This window comes from Rutilus rutilus (assembly GCF_951802725.1).
Source record: "Rutilus rutilus genome assembly, chromosome: 24".
NCBI classification, from domain to species: Eukaryota; Metazoa; Chordata; class Actinopteri; order Cypriniformes; family Leuciscidae; genus Rutilus; species Rutilus rutilus.
This window is the reverse complement of record NC_140228.1, coordinates 14,233,321-14,248,676: the sequence shown is the minus strand read 5'-3', so window position 1 is coordinate 14,248,676 and position 15,356 is coordinate 14,233,321. Positions and strand designations below refer to the sequence as shown.

Here is a 15,356-nt window from a genome sequence, read left to right as displayed (position 1 = left end):
CAGCACAGCGCGCAGAAATCAGAAAGCACTCACGTCCTCCATAAGAACGCATAAAAATACAGATAACATACTATCAAAGGACAAAGGAACAGAAATATATAAGGAAAAGAAATATGCATATATTGGTATTCAAGCATATTATATTATTTAATTTGTTTAGATTTTAGTTAATGATGTGATGGATGGAATCATGCAAACAGCCAGGCCTGAGAAAACCCTATACCTTCGTTATGCACATTTTACACCACGAATGGGCAGAGATGACATGTAACATTATGCAACTTTCAATAGTAGCAGCCATGTGTTTTATTGATGGCAATCAAAATTTTTCTAACCAACCCTTTTTACAGGGTACAAACCTTCAGGAGGCAGTTTTCCCAGAGTCAGGTGTAATAAACCAGCCGGACTTTGCCCACAGATTCTGTCCGGTGAGTTCTCCGCGTGATGCACAGAGAACTGTCTCAAGGCATCTGTCAATCGAGTGAGCAACACACTTTTCAAAGGTAAAAATATTCACTTATTTGATCCATTTCATGTCAATATATAAAAAAACTGTGTCCGGTTAAAAAACAAACTGCATTTAAAACCATGATTAGGCCTATTTAAAATATCTTCTTTTTTTTTTTAAGCGTATACCAATGGATTACTAGCATTCTGTAAACGAAGATGGTTAATTATCAGTTAGCAGATGTATTATCGGCACTGGCAATGATTAATATGAGTAATGTGCCATGGGTCAGTTCATCAAAGATGTTATATTCTGTATCATGGTTGTAATTCATGAATGCTTTGGAATACAGTCCTAAAGTTGGTCTTTTTTTAAAGAAACGCTCAGATGATTATTGCAGAAGTGAAAGTAGCTTCAAAAATGAAAGTGTAAGATCAATGTACTAAACTAAACATGTATTATCTTGTACAATTTATTTTGATGGTCCGCTTTGCAACTACATGTCATCTTACTCTCATTAGAGTATTAGTAGACTGTAGAAAACGATACCATTATCATCTCTGTGTAAACTACAAAAAGGTAAATTTATGAAAACGATGATGTCATGCGTATTATGTGTTCAGTCTATAGGCACATAGTTTCTTCACAAAGTGACATCGCCAACTACTGGCCTGGCATGCATAATACAGCGTTTTTATCTGTGTAACTTTTCCGTGTGGAATCACAGTGGAATGGATTTTGAGTGTTTAAGCTTTCGAATGATACATCATATGATGATGACTGAAATATGTGAGGGAAAAAGGCAATAAAAAAAGTGTGCCAAGTGTCCTACTATACCGGGACTGGCTGTTAACAGGATAACTGCTTTTCCCATAACTGATTTTAAAATGTAAGACCACTCCATGTGACTGAATGCCACAAATCTGTCCATGTCAAGACGCATGTGATGTGTGTTCATAGTGTGTAGGTTGGGACGTGGACGGAGGACAGAGTATTAGGAGAGGAAGAAGAAATGGAAGTGAAGGGCATCTTGCGGAGGGCCCAGTCTCTCAGAAGTGTTTCCACTGATCATGTCGTGTCCTGGACTGAAACTGGACTCAGAGACAAGAGGAAGTCTGTCTCTCAGCTTATGTTACAGTGAGGGAGACGTTTCTCTTACTTTAAAGGAATAGTTCACCAATTCTGTCATCATTTACTCACCCTTATGATGGTCCAAACCTGTATGACTTGCCTTCTCTCTGGGACATAAAATGTGATGTTTAGCAAAAATGTCTGAGATGCTGGTTTTCATACAATGAATGTGGGAGGGGAACAAGCTCCAAAAAGGAAAGGAAAAAAAAGGTTGTCAATGAAATTTGTTCACTACATATATTCTAAGTGTTCTAAATCCATACAACAACTTGACGGAATTTGAGTTGTTATTCACTGAAAATCTTGTTTGATTGACATGGTCACCATTCACTTCCATTGTATGGAAACAAGCAGTTAATACATTCAGCTAAAGATATCCTATTGTATTCCACAGAAAATAAGAGATGAAATGTGTTTTGAAAAACATGAAGGTAAATAAATGATGACAGAATATTCAATTTGAGTTAATCAAATAAATGAGAGTTTATACTTAATCAATAAACACTTACTTGTGTATCCAATAATCCATTGGGCTTGATGTTGATGTGTAAATAAACAGAAAGTGTACAGTTCTATTTTCCGAAGTCATTTTGAATTAAATGAAATTAAATACAGGACTTTATCAGACCTTCTGAACACCATGTCTTCACCAGCTACCAAAACTCTCCTGGAATAAAAACAAAAGTTGATTCAGAGGATGTCAAGCATGAGGTAAAAACACCAAACCTCACATAAGCTACTCTATTAGATTTTTCAATATTCAACATGTGATGTCATTGTTTACCTATGATTGAAGGACTCAACCACTTTTACCTGCAGTACCTGGTTTTCTCATTTCTCCCACAGATGAGCATGCAGATTGAACCAATTCCTGTCAGTGAGAATGTCAGCAGAGTTGAGACACAAGTGAAGAAGACTGATGTCAAAGAGAAGACCAGAGTCTCTCCTCTGTCCCGCAGTAAGTCTATGGGGAGCCTCCCCCGGCAGAGACCTACGGGCACCACAGCACTCAGGGCGCTCTTTGAGTCAAAGGTCACCACTCAGCCTGAGTCCAAGAGAAGCAAGACGGCACTACAGTCAGTGGGTGCTGAGAAAGCCAATAACACTACTCTTCCACTCACTCTTCCCAATAAGAAGGATCCTGAGGACATAAAGCCCCAAGTAGAGCCAGAGGTTAATAACAGCCATGATGAACCAGAGAAATGGACCAAAGAGGTTCAAGTGATCACAAAGGTAAATAGTTAGACCTTACAGAGATGTGCATGACCAAGAGTCATTTGTGTTTTACTGATGAAATATTTACTCTTTCAGAGTGAGAGAACAAAACAGATAATAACCCGATCTGATAGAAGAAAGACCATTTCTGGCATTTATAGTGAAAAAACATCAACTCCAGAGGGTGAGTACATACGTAACTTTTTACATTTTGCAAAAGGCGCTTTTCCGATGGATGGATGGATGGATGGATGGATGGATGGATGGATGGATGGATGGATGGATGGATGGATGGATGGATGGATGGATGGATGGATGGATGGATGGATGGATGGATGGATGGATGGATGGATGGATGGATGGATGGATGGATGGATGGATGGATGGATGGATGGATGGATGGATGGATGGATGGATGGATGGATGGAGTAGGTTTAAGGTTTGTTCAAAACTCTGACTCAAACTATGAGCAATAGTATAGCAATGCCTACCTCAGCAAACAACACTATTGAGGATAGTTCAAGGTTACGTTTCAAATGTTGACAGAGTATCAGGTGACCTAAATGTCAAGAGCAAGCTATATAGAATATCTTTCAAGACAAAAAGTCAATACTGTCAAATAAAAGCACTGGTGAAATATAGAAAATATACTTTACTTTGCTTTTGATAAAACTTGGGCCACGTGTGAGGGCCCTCCAAACTGTAACTGAGGAAACGCCTGACATCACAGCAGGAGCAACAACTGTTCATAATGACATGAGATGAAAATAACATGCTTTTTTTAGTCATTTCTGAGTGCTGGGTTGGGGCAGACTGGAAATATAGCTGTGTATCTCAACAAGTGATTGACTCAGCCTGGTGTAGCAATAGCAGAATAGCTCCTAAAATAGCTGGCTGGCACTTATCCCTCCATGAGAGCCGGACAGGGTCAGCTGTTACCAGAACAGAAGCGGAGCCACAGGCTTGCTGACACACTCGGAGGACACACATGGCCGATAGACCCGTCAGAGGATCATTACTGAACTAAGTAATAAAATAATTCAGAGGGATTTGATTTAAGTTTATGAGCAAAGAGAAAGAGCGCTGAATGGTGAGTTTATGTTTACACACTTTTAAAGTGTTATATTGGATCAAATAGATTTCCCACAACATGTGTATTATAGAAGACACACTGTGTTGTGTAACCAAGGACATGGGATTTCCAGAATTTGATTATTCATTTTTGTGTTAAAAAACAGGCTGGAAAACAAGCTTAACCTTAACATTTTACTGTGCAAATAAATAATCATATGTTAATTTTCAACTCACTAACATGGTGAAATTAGTTATAGATGATTTTTGTTGGACACTTTGCTTCACTTGTCTTCATCAAATATTATTTATAGACTGTTTTAAAGGAAATCTGTCTTGTATTGTTAATGAATAGCTTTTGGAGAATGTGTGATGAACTGGACAAGATGATCATTTAATCAATAATTATGGAACCAATAAATCTCATTATCATTGTGATATCTAGATCAGATGAGTAGCGAGAGTGATTTAATACAGATGCACTCAACAGGTAAATTATTTACTACAATAAAAAATTTACTTAGCTAAAATCAGATAATGAGTTTCACTTCCTTAATGCTTTTCAGATACTAAAATACAGCCATGGTTGATTATAATTTTATTTTACCAGCTTAAGGCAAGACAATATTTTGCCCTTGAAACGGAATATTAGTCTGTACCCTTCTTCTCATTCATCCAAGCTGTGTGTTGGTTCTTGGTTCACGACTGGAAATCCCACAAGTATCTGTGTCACAGAGATGTTTTCCACCCATCTAAACGCACTACACTGATGGCTTGCGATCATAGCAGCTGTCCACATTACTGCAATAGAGCTGACAGAGCAATAACCATCATAACATCACCATTTTAAAATGAAGCACACTTACAAAATGGATTTAATATTCATTTCAAAGCATTAATGGAGGCATTAGTTGAACTGTTTTGTGTCAGTTACATATAAAAATCAATAATGCAGGGGTCAGGATTTTCTTTAAAAATATTAAAATAAATGTGATACATGAATGATTTTAAGAAATAAAAAAGGTAATAATGTTTGGTAATAACAATTAGAATCATTCTAAATTGTTATTGAGAAAACTGTTATTGTTACAGTATTTGGGAGTACTTATGTTCGCTGAAAGTCTAGATAAGGGAGTCTCTGGGTACGAATAAGTCAATAAATAATCTATAGCATAATTTACAGTTAAATCTAAAAGCCCTGCTAAAAGCTTGCTGAGTCACAGATAAAGTCTCTCACAAAACTAACAAACAATATGCCTGACCAATCGCCCACCTCCCACTGAAAGACAAACTTTTCTTTTTAAATAAATCTCATATCTGACAGTTCAGAATGTCTTTTTTGCCCCCCTGATGTGTGCGTCTGGTTGTAAAAGCACAGATGTTGACCTTGATTTCATTCCTTTCATCCAGGAAATTAGGAGTCAAATTTTGAGTTACAATAACCATATCGTGATTCTGATCTTTCTGCTTTTACAGAGGATAAAAGAAGGTCAGTCGCAGACTTCAGAGACAACTCGGCTCTCTACGAACTGGAGAAACCCTCTATTTCAGTCAAAGCATTGTCTGCACTATATCTGTCAAAAGTGGCAGCTGCAGAACCAGCAGGAAACGTCTTGAAACCAGTTAGTACTTGTAGCTACTTTTGGGGCCAGGGGGATGAGACAGGGTAAGGCAGCAAGAAAATGCTGCTAAATGAACTGCTTTCTGTTTATCAGTGTTTAGCTACAAGTTCAAGGTGCATGCACTGTAAAAGTTGGTGACTTCATTTTTTTTTAAGTACAATCAACTTGGATGTTTCAAGTCATTTCAACTTAAATTACATTAAACTGACTTAAAAAATTTGTTGAATCTTGTATATCTTTTACTCATCAAAATAAGTTTTTAAAGTCAGTTTAATGTAATTTAAGTTGAAACAACTTAAATGTCCAAGTTTATCGTAATTGTACTTAAAAATTTAAGGCAGCAACTTTTTTTACAGTGTATATATAATTACTATAATATGTTCTACTTTGGAAAAACTCTTAAAGGGATACTCCACTTTTTTTGGAAATAGGCTCATTATAGGCTCAACTCCCCCAGAGTTAAACAGTTGAGTTTTACCGGTTTCGAATCCATTCAGCCGAACTCCGGGTCTGGCGGTACCACTTTTAGCATAGCTTAGCATAGATCATTGAATCGGACAAGACCATTAGCATCTCTCTCAAAAAAATGACCAAAGAGTTTCGATATTTTTCCTATTTAAAACTTGACTCTTCTGTAGTTACATCGTGTATTAAGACCGACGGAAAATGAAAAGTTGCGATTTTCTAGGCTGATATGGCTAGGAACTATACTCTCATTCCTGCGTAATAATCAAGAAACTTTGCTGCCGTACCATGAGTCCAGCAGGCGTAAGTATATGACGCAGCGCCTGAAAATAGTCCCCAGCTCAGTAACTTCCAACGTGACCGGGACTAAGTTTGTCTAACCTATTAGACCTATTTTCAGGCGCTGCGTCATATCATAATCGCAACTTTACATTTTCCGTAGGTCTTAGTACACGATGTAACTACAGAAGAGTCAAGTTTTAAATAGGAAAAATATCGAAACTCTTTGGTCATTTTTTTGAGAGAGATGCTAATGGTCTTGTCCGATTCAATGATCTATGCTAAGCTATGCTAAAAGTGGTACCGCCAGACCCGGAGATCGGCTGAATGGATTCGAAAACGGTAAAACTCAACTGTTTAACTCTGGGGGAGTTGTAAAATGAGCCTATTTCCAAAAAAAGTGGAGTATCCCTTTAAATTAAGTTATTAAAATCAGTTCAGTTTTTATTTTTATAAAAGCTTCTTCTTTTTTTTTATAAAAAAGCTCAACTTGAAATTGAATTTGCTATTTCTAATCAGACACGCTAGTCATTTCCTTGATTTTTGTTTGTTCTAGGACCAGAATCCCACTTCTCCAACTGGAAAAAGGCCAAAAGCAAGCAAGGTAAGGAAAAATTGTTTCAAATATGTACTTTAATCTAGTGATAAAACTCATTTGGCTTCTTAATTCGATTTAAAGTACAAACTAACCCTGGTGTGAACTCTGGAATAAATTATAATATTGTGTATAAATGTGTTTTATTCAAAATTATGTACATTATATCATATTTTGCACTTTATTCTTGAAATAAAATGTTGGCTCTTTTAGTGCTGTTAAACATTAGCAAAACATTAGCAACATTTGTAGTTTGCGTCTTTCTGTAATTGCATACTCAGTAAATAACAAATTGTGGTAGTGACCCTTTTGATATTGGGTCTGAATTAAATTAACAAGATATGAAGTTGACTTTGCAGTGTTTGATTACCTACTCATTTAGCAGGACAGAATATATAATTATTCTGGGTGTCTTTGCCGGACTTTGTCTGTTTCTTAATCACCGGTCTCATAATCATAATACTAACATGAATGATAATGTTCTCAACTGCCTGTATTCAGACTGCTGAAATTAATAACCATTAGAAACGTTAGGCACAAAACGCTGGTTTTCTTTGGCATGCGGTTTGGCTTCCGTACAGTTCAGCAGGTATGTTTAACTTCTTAACCATTCGTGTTTGCTCAAAATTAATCATAACCATTTGAAATAATAGGTTAATATATTAGCTACAATAATCTAATGAGGTTGTTATTTTTTTTACTCTAAGATGGCTGAAGGTGCACAAAACAGCATAGAATATGCACCCGAATCAAATCCATCTACACGTCATCCGGAAACCAGTGTTGATGAGTATGAGCGAGCCTTTACTTCACCACCCCCAGAAGTAATGTCCATTCTGCACCAACGCAGACAGAAATGCGAGCTTAGACGACTGCTCAAACATACTTATCCTGAGTTGAAAAATGTAGACAGTTTGGTAGAGAGGGAGATGGCTGATATTCTCAACATCGACCCAGTCACAGACACTGGATACCAGAGTGAGGTCCAATCTAGGTGCTGGCTGTTTGAGAACCATGATATCAAATCAGTGGATTTCCACGACCAAAAACCACAGATGAAAAAGGAGTTTCAAGAGGGCGAAATCAAGAGAACCGTTTGTATGTTTGAACAACCTACAGCCAACTTCCCCAATGAAGAGAACAAACCCCAACTCAACGAATCAGAGGAAGGGACATCAGAGCAGAGCATCAGAGTGGATGTGAAAGCCACACGCAGAATGTTCGAAGCTCAATCAATGGATATTCTGAGAGACAGTCAAAGCCCCTGTCCAAGGAAAAACATTGTTTCTGAGGAGGAAGGTGGATCGGTCTGGAAACCAAAGAACGATTCTGAAACTGATGGAAAACAAACATCAAACATTCACCATAACAGTGAAACCACTGATTTCATAGGCACAAATGAGGTATTTGTAGGTATATCTAGAGCCAAACAGGTCTTTGAAACAATATTACATGACAAGGAGAACATCTCACCCACAAATGATAGCTGTAGCCAAGAGGAAGAACTGCTGAAGGCAAATGTAAGAAATAGAGCTCAGATGTTCGAATCAACTCCACTTGATAAGATCAATCAGCAAACCAAGGAAGAATCAGAAACCATCCTTGAGAACATGCAGGAAACTCTAGTTTCTTTATGCAACTTCAGTATCATGCATTCTGATGGAACTATCCTTGAAGCTAATGAAACTGGCCATATCAAGAAAGCAAGATATCACTTCATACAAGAAGATACAAGAGCAGAAATTGATGATGAGGAGATAGTGACTGGAAACATAAAGAGCATCATGCTTCAGATGCTACCAGGAACAAGCCTGAACCCAACTGTGACTTTCCTAAAAGAGGACAATCAGGGCAATGTGGAGATTCAGAAAGTAGATGTTCCCACTCACCAACTTCCGTTCACTCCAGATAAAGAGTGCAGGACTGCCAATGTGGTGCAGATTACTGAAGATCTACTCAGTCAAGAGAAGTCCATGAGGAAAGGAGTCATAATACAAGATGGTACCACAGGAATGAGAGAGATAACAGTTTATGTACTTTTTATCCACAGTGAAGACAGTGCAGGGGTCAAGGAGTTGGGTAAAATTGAGTATAGATCAATTCCCTCAAGTCTAAAGATTGATCCAGAGTCTGAAAAGGGTGATCTCAAGACAGATATTAGTTCATCAGAAAGTTCTTCAGCAGTAGATACAAACAAAACCAGTGATGTGCAGCTATGCCAGAGCTGCATTGAGAAAGGAGACCTTGATCATCTAAAAAGGCTGCAGGAAACATCATCAGATGTGGATATAGGTGCTTCAGAAAAAACAAGTGAGATTATACCAGGTAATGTTAACAAGTTCAAAGCCCTTTTTACTACCAATATAGATAATTTAAGCTTCAAAACACAATCAGAAGAAAACAAGTTAAAAGTGTCACCTACAGAAAGTGTGATAAATGATGAAAATAATACAGAAAAATCAAACGAGGCTGAAATTTGCACTAACACTGGGGGCACCCCAAGAATTCTCCAAGATCAAGATATCATGGATGATGGAGCTGTTCTTCAAGCAGAACTTGTTGATGTAGTGGAAGATGATGAGTTAGTGAATCTACAAACAGCAATTATGAATCTTCATCAGGCCACAATGGAGGCAAAAGCTCTTCAGCAGAGTGTACAAGCACTTGCTTCCCAGACCAACCAAACCCAACAAATCTGTGACCTTGGTTCAGTAAACCATGAGTTTACACATGTGAAAATAAATAATAATGTAAGTGTGAAAGAAGAGCTCTCACAGTTATACGAAACTCAAAATGAAGAAGAAAGTAAGGAGGACGCTATGAGGGGTAGCATACAGGCAGCTCTTGATTCCTTGGGAAAGTCCAACTTTAATGTCTCAAAGGGGGATTTTAGAGCTGCAATGATTTATAGAAACTCTGCTAAAGGATTTGCAGGACACAAAAATACAGATGTAGAGCTGTCAAGTAAAAGAACTAAAGAAAATAAGCCATCAACATATTCTCCTGCACCACTAGCTGAACAAGAGGCTTTAAAATCAGTTGGTGAGGAAACTGACACAGCCCAGTTTGAAAACAAACCAGTGACTTGTTCTCCCCTTCATGTCTCCGTAGACACACCTGTTAAAAATCGGAAAACTCCTATTGGACCCAAGCCAGCTATCCCACCTAAACCAGATCATTTAAAAATTAAGCCAAACCCTCTTGGTACTGAAACTGATGCATACCGTCTCAACAAATGCCAAGTCCCAACTACTTCTTTAAAATCACCAACTGAGCAGATTAAAGAACCTTCAACTCCCAAATTAAGCCCAGACCCAGCGGCTCATGAAGATGTACTCTGCATAAGTGTACAGCATACAGATGCCAATGAACCTGAACCTAGTGATACGTCAATGACCAACACTGAGAGTCCTGAAAACAAAAAGCTAAATGACATACAGGTTGTTGAAGAACCTCCAAAGAGCTCTCCGGAAAGCATTGTCAGTGAATCTTCCACAGGATTTAATGGCACTCTTCAAAACTTTGGGGTGAAGCAGAGTGGTTCAGTGCCTCCTGTGAAACCTAAAAGAATCAAAATGGCTAAAGAAAATGTGAAGAACACTACAGACAACACCAATAACAACTCCACCATTTTGGAAACTGAAACGGCACAGGAAATCAGTCCTTCTCCTCACAACAATGGCTCTTCGGTTAAGATCTGTAAGATAGATAGTAACAACTGTGAAGAAAAAGAAGATAAAAGTGATGATCAACAAGTGAGTGGAGTGGTCAGACGGAAAAAGAAAAGGAGAGGAGAAACTGAGGATGAGCGAAGGCAGAGACTCTCTGTGCACATGGATGAAATCATGAAAGGAAACGTGCCAGCTGTCATGGAGATCTTCGACAAGCTGAAAAAGCAAGAGGAACTGAAAAACATTCTCTCCAAAGTAGAGGAAATCGAAGACGACACCAACAAAGTAGACGTGAGCTCGCTTAGAAACATTTTCGAGAGCGTACCGGATTGGGTTGTGCCTCGGGCGAAAAAAATCAAGCCAAAAATAGTCAAGTCGGAACATTTGGGAGCACCAAGTGAACCTGAGGTGATGTCATCCATGGAGGTTGCTTTTGGGGACCTCGAGAAAGCTGGTGCTGACATCATTCGTTTAAAAGACCAAACGCTTGCGAGACTCATGGATATAGAGGAGGCCATTAAAAAGGCTCTTTACTCAGTCTCGACTTTGAAATCTGACTCTGACATTGCAGGACTCTCTGGTCTCTTCAGGGAGTCAATGGTGGCTGTACAAGGTTCACCTCCCTCAGGTAATATCAGGAAAATCAGTATTGGGTCGAGCAAATCCCCAAAAGCTCAAAACAAGATGGGAAGGAGTGTTACTGGACAGTCAACGGCACAGAAAAAGCCAGAGCTTTTGATTCCCACAGCCAAAGAGAGATCAACCTCACCAGCATCTCCTTCGTTTATTTCCATTCAGTCTGCAGCGAGGAAGCCCACGGAGTTGCCATCGCCTATGATCAGTCCCCTGAAAGCAGAACCGAAAGAAGAGGCCAAGCCCCAGTGCTGCTGTAGTGTGCCTTCAGACCGCAGGCAATGTTCTGTCACAAAGGGGGCGCCCTCCAGCCCCCCGAATCCACAACGGCAGGTCAGTGTGCTGGAAGTGCAAACGATGCCTGAGGTAGAGAAAGTAATCGGAACAAAAACCATCAAGGAGAACTACGAGAGGACGGACTGCTTCGGCAACAAGTTCTACTCCTCGAAAACCTCCACGGTTGTGACAACCCAACCGGAAACAAGGACAACTTCTAGAAAGCATATTACGAGCAGTCCAGCCACATCTGAAATTGTCACATACCCAAAAATCAACACACCTTTTATTAGAGAGGACCATCCCCCACTGTGAATGCTGGAAATTTATTTCAGTTTTGGTTGTCACATAAATGAAAGATCTAATAATGTCATAGCCAATGCATTTAAATGTATCACATGTTTGTACTGTTTTTGCTTGGTTATCATTTGTAGGTTACCTCACTATTCCTATGTATGTTAGTACTGATCATTGTTAGTGTTTCAGTGGGTTTTTTTTTTGTGTGAATTAATATTTTTTTAAACTAATATTTCCTTAGTATGTTGCAGTCATGCAGAAAACATGTTCTGATATTTCTGTGAATATAATATCATTTGAATCTCTGCCATATTTGTCAATAAAAGTAATAGAAACGTGTCATTCTAAATTTCAGTAAATAGGTGTTCTCATATGTTTAATACTTAAAACAGAAACACAGTCTCACTCTCACAACAATTCATAACTATTTTGATTTGTTGCAAATTTGTACGCTTTCGTAAGATTTTTGGCCCACTGAGGGGTAGGTTTAGGGATGGACCTTCATTCATTTTTTAATATGATAATATTTTTTCAATTAGACATTTTCATATGAATCACATCAGACGAAATGAAAAATTGCTACATTTTTCTCATGAGATTTGGTTGACTGAAACAGTGATCTACAGAAATATTTGCCCAAAAATCTGGTAACATTATTTAGTCTTGAACAAACATTTTAAAATACCTAGCAGATCATTATATCATGTGCGTTCAAATATGATTATAAATCAAAATATAGCTGCGAGCAGCGATTGCGGGCCCAAGCCGGTGGCACCGCCACCCTGGTGCCTTTAGTTACACTAAAGCCACCGGGGGTGGCGGTGTCACCGGCTTGGGCCCTCCATCGCTGCTCGCAGCTATATTTTTTAATTTTTTTAAATTCTTTTTTTTTTTTTTGCCTTTTTGCCATTTATATATATATATATATATATATATATATATATAGTAAATGTAACAAAAAAATATATAAACCACTTAAGAGGAGTGGGTAAAAATACAGAGGCTGATTTTGCAAAGAAATCCACATTCAAACCAAAATATCTGACTTCCTGTTGGTCAGAGCTAATGACTGTAAATGAGAAAGTTGTCCGGCTCGATGAGACCAATATACGTACTGATTTTTGTGACTGTACATAAAATTAACCCCTTCACTTTTGTCAAAAGCATTTAGAAAGTGACACACTTCCTGCTGCCAGTTGGTGGCGCTATAACTTTGACTCACAATAGTTACATACATGTGATCGGCCTCTTACCACGAACACACTGCTGAAGTTTCATCAAGATCAGTTAATGTATGCAGAAGTTATAACACTTCGTTTTTATCTTTTCTCGCCATAAATTCGTTTCCTCGCCACGGCCAAACCGTTCGAGATATCAAAAATCCGTCCGCAATTTAGCATCCTCAATGTCTTGACTTCATGCTGACCGAGTTTGGAGGCAAGTGGATGAATTCTCTAGGAGTACATCAAATTCCACAGCATGCGTTTTTCAAACAACCCATAATAGCCGACTTCCTGCTGGGCGGAGCTAATAACTTAGAGTGCGGAAGTTGTTCGGCCTGATGAGATCTATCTGTGTACCGAGTTTCATATTATTACATGCAAGCGTGTTTGATTTATGGACCAAGTTTTCAGACCCCATTCCAGGGGGCGCTGTCGAGCCCCCCTGCCACGCCCCGGTACCAGCTTCAGCCCGGCCCTGATGGCCGCAGGTTCTGACGTGTGTGCAAAATTTCAAGAGTTTTTGAGCATGTTAAGGGCCCCAAAAGTGGCAAAAAGGCAAAAAAATAATAATAATCCTTACGGAAACAATAGGGCCTTCGCCCTTTCAGGGCTTGGGCCCTAAATATATAAACCAATGGTTTCAACAACCAACATTTCTATTGAAATGGTTTATATTTTCTTTTTAGATCTATTTAAATGTACATTAAATAATGATCTGTTTAGCATTCTATTAATTATTTTGGTAATGTTACATTTATTTATTTGAAAGTGTTTGTAGAATTTAATCATTTAGAAATGTTTGAACTGTTGGGATGCCAGAAAAATAAAGTATTTTACATTTCAAAGAAAGATTCAACACAAAGTGCCCACATCTAATGGGCAAAATGCTCAATAAGGGGGCTCAACCACAAAACAACAACAAAAAATTGTAAAAAGGAAGGAAAAGATGGCCGACCACAGCTCCAAAAGTTCTCAACACGTGAGACTTTACGTTTCTTCACCTGAGTCGAGAACATGAAATAAATATTTTTCTATTTTTGAAGCGGATGGTGTCAACTTTTCCTTCCTTCCTTTTTTTTTTCTTTTTTCTTTTAATCTTTAAGAAAAAGAAAAAAAATCTCATTTTTCTCAAAAATCTCAACTGAAAGAGTTCAAACACCATAATTTACACCAGTGTTTTCCAAAACCCGCATAAAAAAAACACAGCCTAATAGCTTAAATGAATTAAAAGCCAACTTCTGACCCCAGGTCAGTGATGTGTTAACCCTTTTGTGTGACTGTAGTTTCAGCCAGCAGCTCAGGAAACATGCTCAGCCTGTCTGAAACCAGTTTACCCAATGGAAAGAATGGCAGCTGATAAACTCATTTTTCACAAAACCTGTTTCTGCTGCAAGCACTGCAAAAAGAAACTGAGGTAAGATTATGAACGTCGCTGAAATATAAACATTTAAAACACATTACATCTATAATGTAACATCTTTGTTACTATAATGCAACTAGACCATAAATCACAGCAAATCATTTATTAGGCAGCGCTGAAGTTGCAGTTCTGCACCAGTCTTTAGACTTTGCCTCTAAAGCTGTTAACCTTCTTTGCTGACGCTGCAGCTGTTGCTTAAAACTGTTAATCTACAAAAATGCACCCAATTAATGTGTTTTTTATAGCCTACGGATCATAAGCAAGGAATATACTAAAATTTGTTTTCTTGGTTTTAGCCTTCAAGGCTATGCGCCGCTCTACGGGGAATTCTACTGTGTTTTCCACTATCAGCAGCTTTTCAGAAGGAAGGGCAACTATGACGAGGGCTTCGGCCGTCAACAGCATAAAGACCGTTGGCTACAGAGGAATGGCACTGACGTCATTTAAAACCACTGAACAAGTATATGGGCCGTAACCAGCAGATGGTCTTATGTGGGCAAATACGATTTTCTGGTCTTTGGCGATTGTGCATCAACACGTTTAAATCAAATAAGGATTTAATATTAACATAACATGATTTCACAAAGCAGTTTATGTCTATAAATCAGTATCACTCTATTCTAAAATGTTTATGTTGTTAGTGTCCCTGATGTTAGTGTGTTTTATGACATCTAAAGATCATTAAAACTAATATTTTACACACTGACTGATGTATCTTTATAATTTTATGTCAAAAACATGGATGTCTGGGATAAAAATCAAATATGAGTATTTGTACATAGTTTTTAGTTGCTGTTTCACTATTAAATAAATGACCAAATGATGTCTTCATTAATGGCTTTCTAGTTTTCTGTAGCATCAGTCTGAAAAGTATTGGGAAAAAACACTCCTGCATGTGTTGAATCATTAATAAATCACAGTTTTTTTTATTATTATTGTTCAAAATGAAGTGATAAAAAAGTACAAATTCATTTTTATCAATAAAACTTTACAAACATGATACTTGCAGC

The 15,356-nt window shown here is 38.1% G+C and overlaps 1 protein-coding gene across 5 annotated transcripts; it reads left to right on the top strand.

Moving 5' to 3' along the window:
- The first annotated feature begins 425 nt into the window (after positions 1-425).
- On the top strand, positions 426-15,266 carry LOC311283869 (xin actin-binding repeat-containing protein 1). Of its 5 annotated transcripts, XM_084398617.1 has the most exons (9): positions 463-503; positions 1,409-1,585; positions 2,233-2,290; positions 2,426-2,812; positions 2,891-2,978; positions 5,342-5,487; positions 6,788-6,835; positions 14,210-14,340; positions 14,643-15,266. In XM_084398617.1, the coding sequence occupies exons 2-9, from the start codon at positions 1,461-1,463 to the stop codon at positions 14,791-14,793; spliced, it is 1,134 nt and encodes a 377-aa protein (XP_084254743.1). In that variant the 5' UTR covers positions 463-503; positions 1,409-1,460; the 3' UTR covers positions 14,794-15,266. The 5 variants fall into 5 exon arrangements, with proteins under 5 accessions (XP_084254740.1, XP_084254743.1, XP_084254739.1 ...); XM_084398614.1 differs by lacking the exons at positions 14,210-14,340; positions 14,643-15,266 and adding an exon at positions 7,534-12,136 and having other exon boundaries at positions 426-503; positions 1,416-1,585; XM_084398613.1 differs by lacking the exons at positions 14,210-14,340; positions 14,643-15,266 and adding an exon at positions 7,534-12,136.
- The last annotated feature ends 90 nt before the right edge of the window (positions 15,267-15,356 follow it).

What these genes read in the sequence shown, in the direction of transcription:
- LOC311283869 (XM_084398614.1), top strand. Translation starts at nt 1,461, where the DNA reads ATGGAAGTGAAGGGCATCTTGCGGAGGGCCCAGTCTCTCAGAAGTGTT. An exon ending in AAAAACATCAACTCCAGAGG is followed by an intron (nt 2,979 to 5,341) that starts GTGAGTACATAC and finishes CTGCTTTTACAG; the next exon opens with AGGATAAAAGAAGGTCAGTC. An exon ending in AAAGGCCAAAAGCAAGCAAG is followed by an intron (nt 6,836 to 7,533) that starts GTAAGGAAAAAT and finishes TTTTACTCTAAG; the next exon opens with ATGGCTGAAGGTGCACAAAA.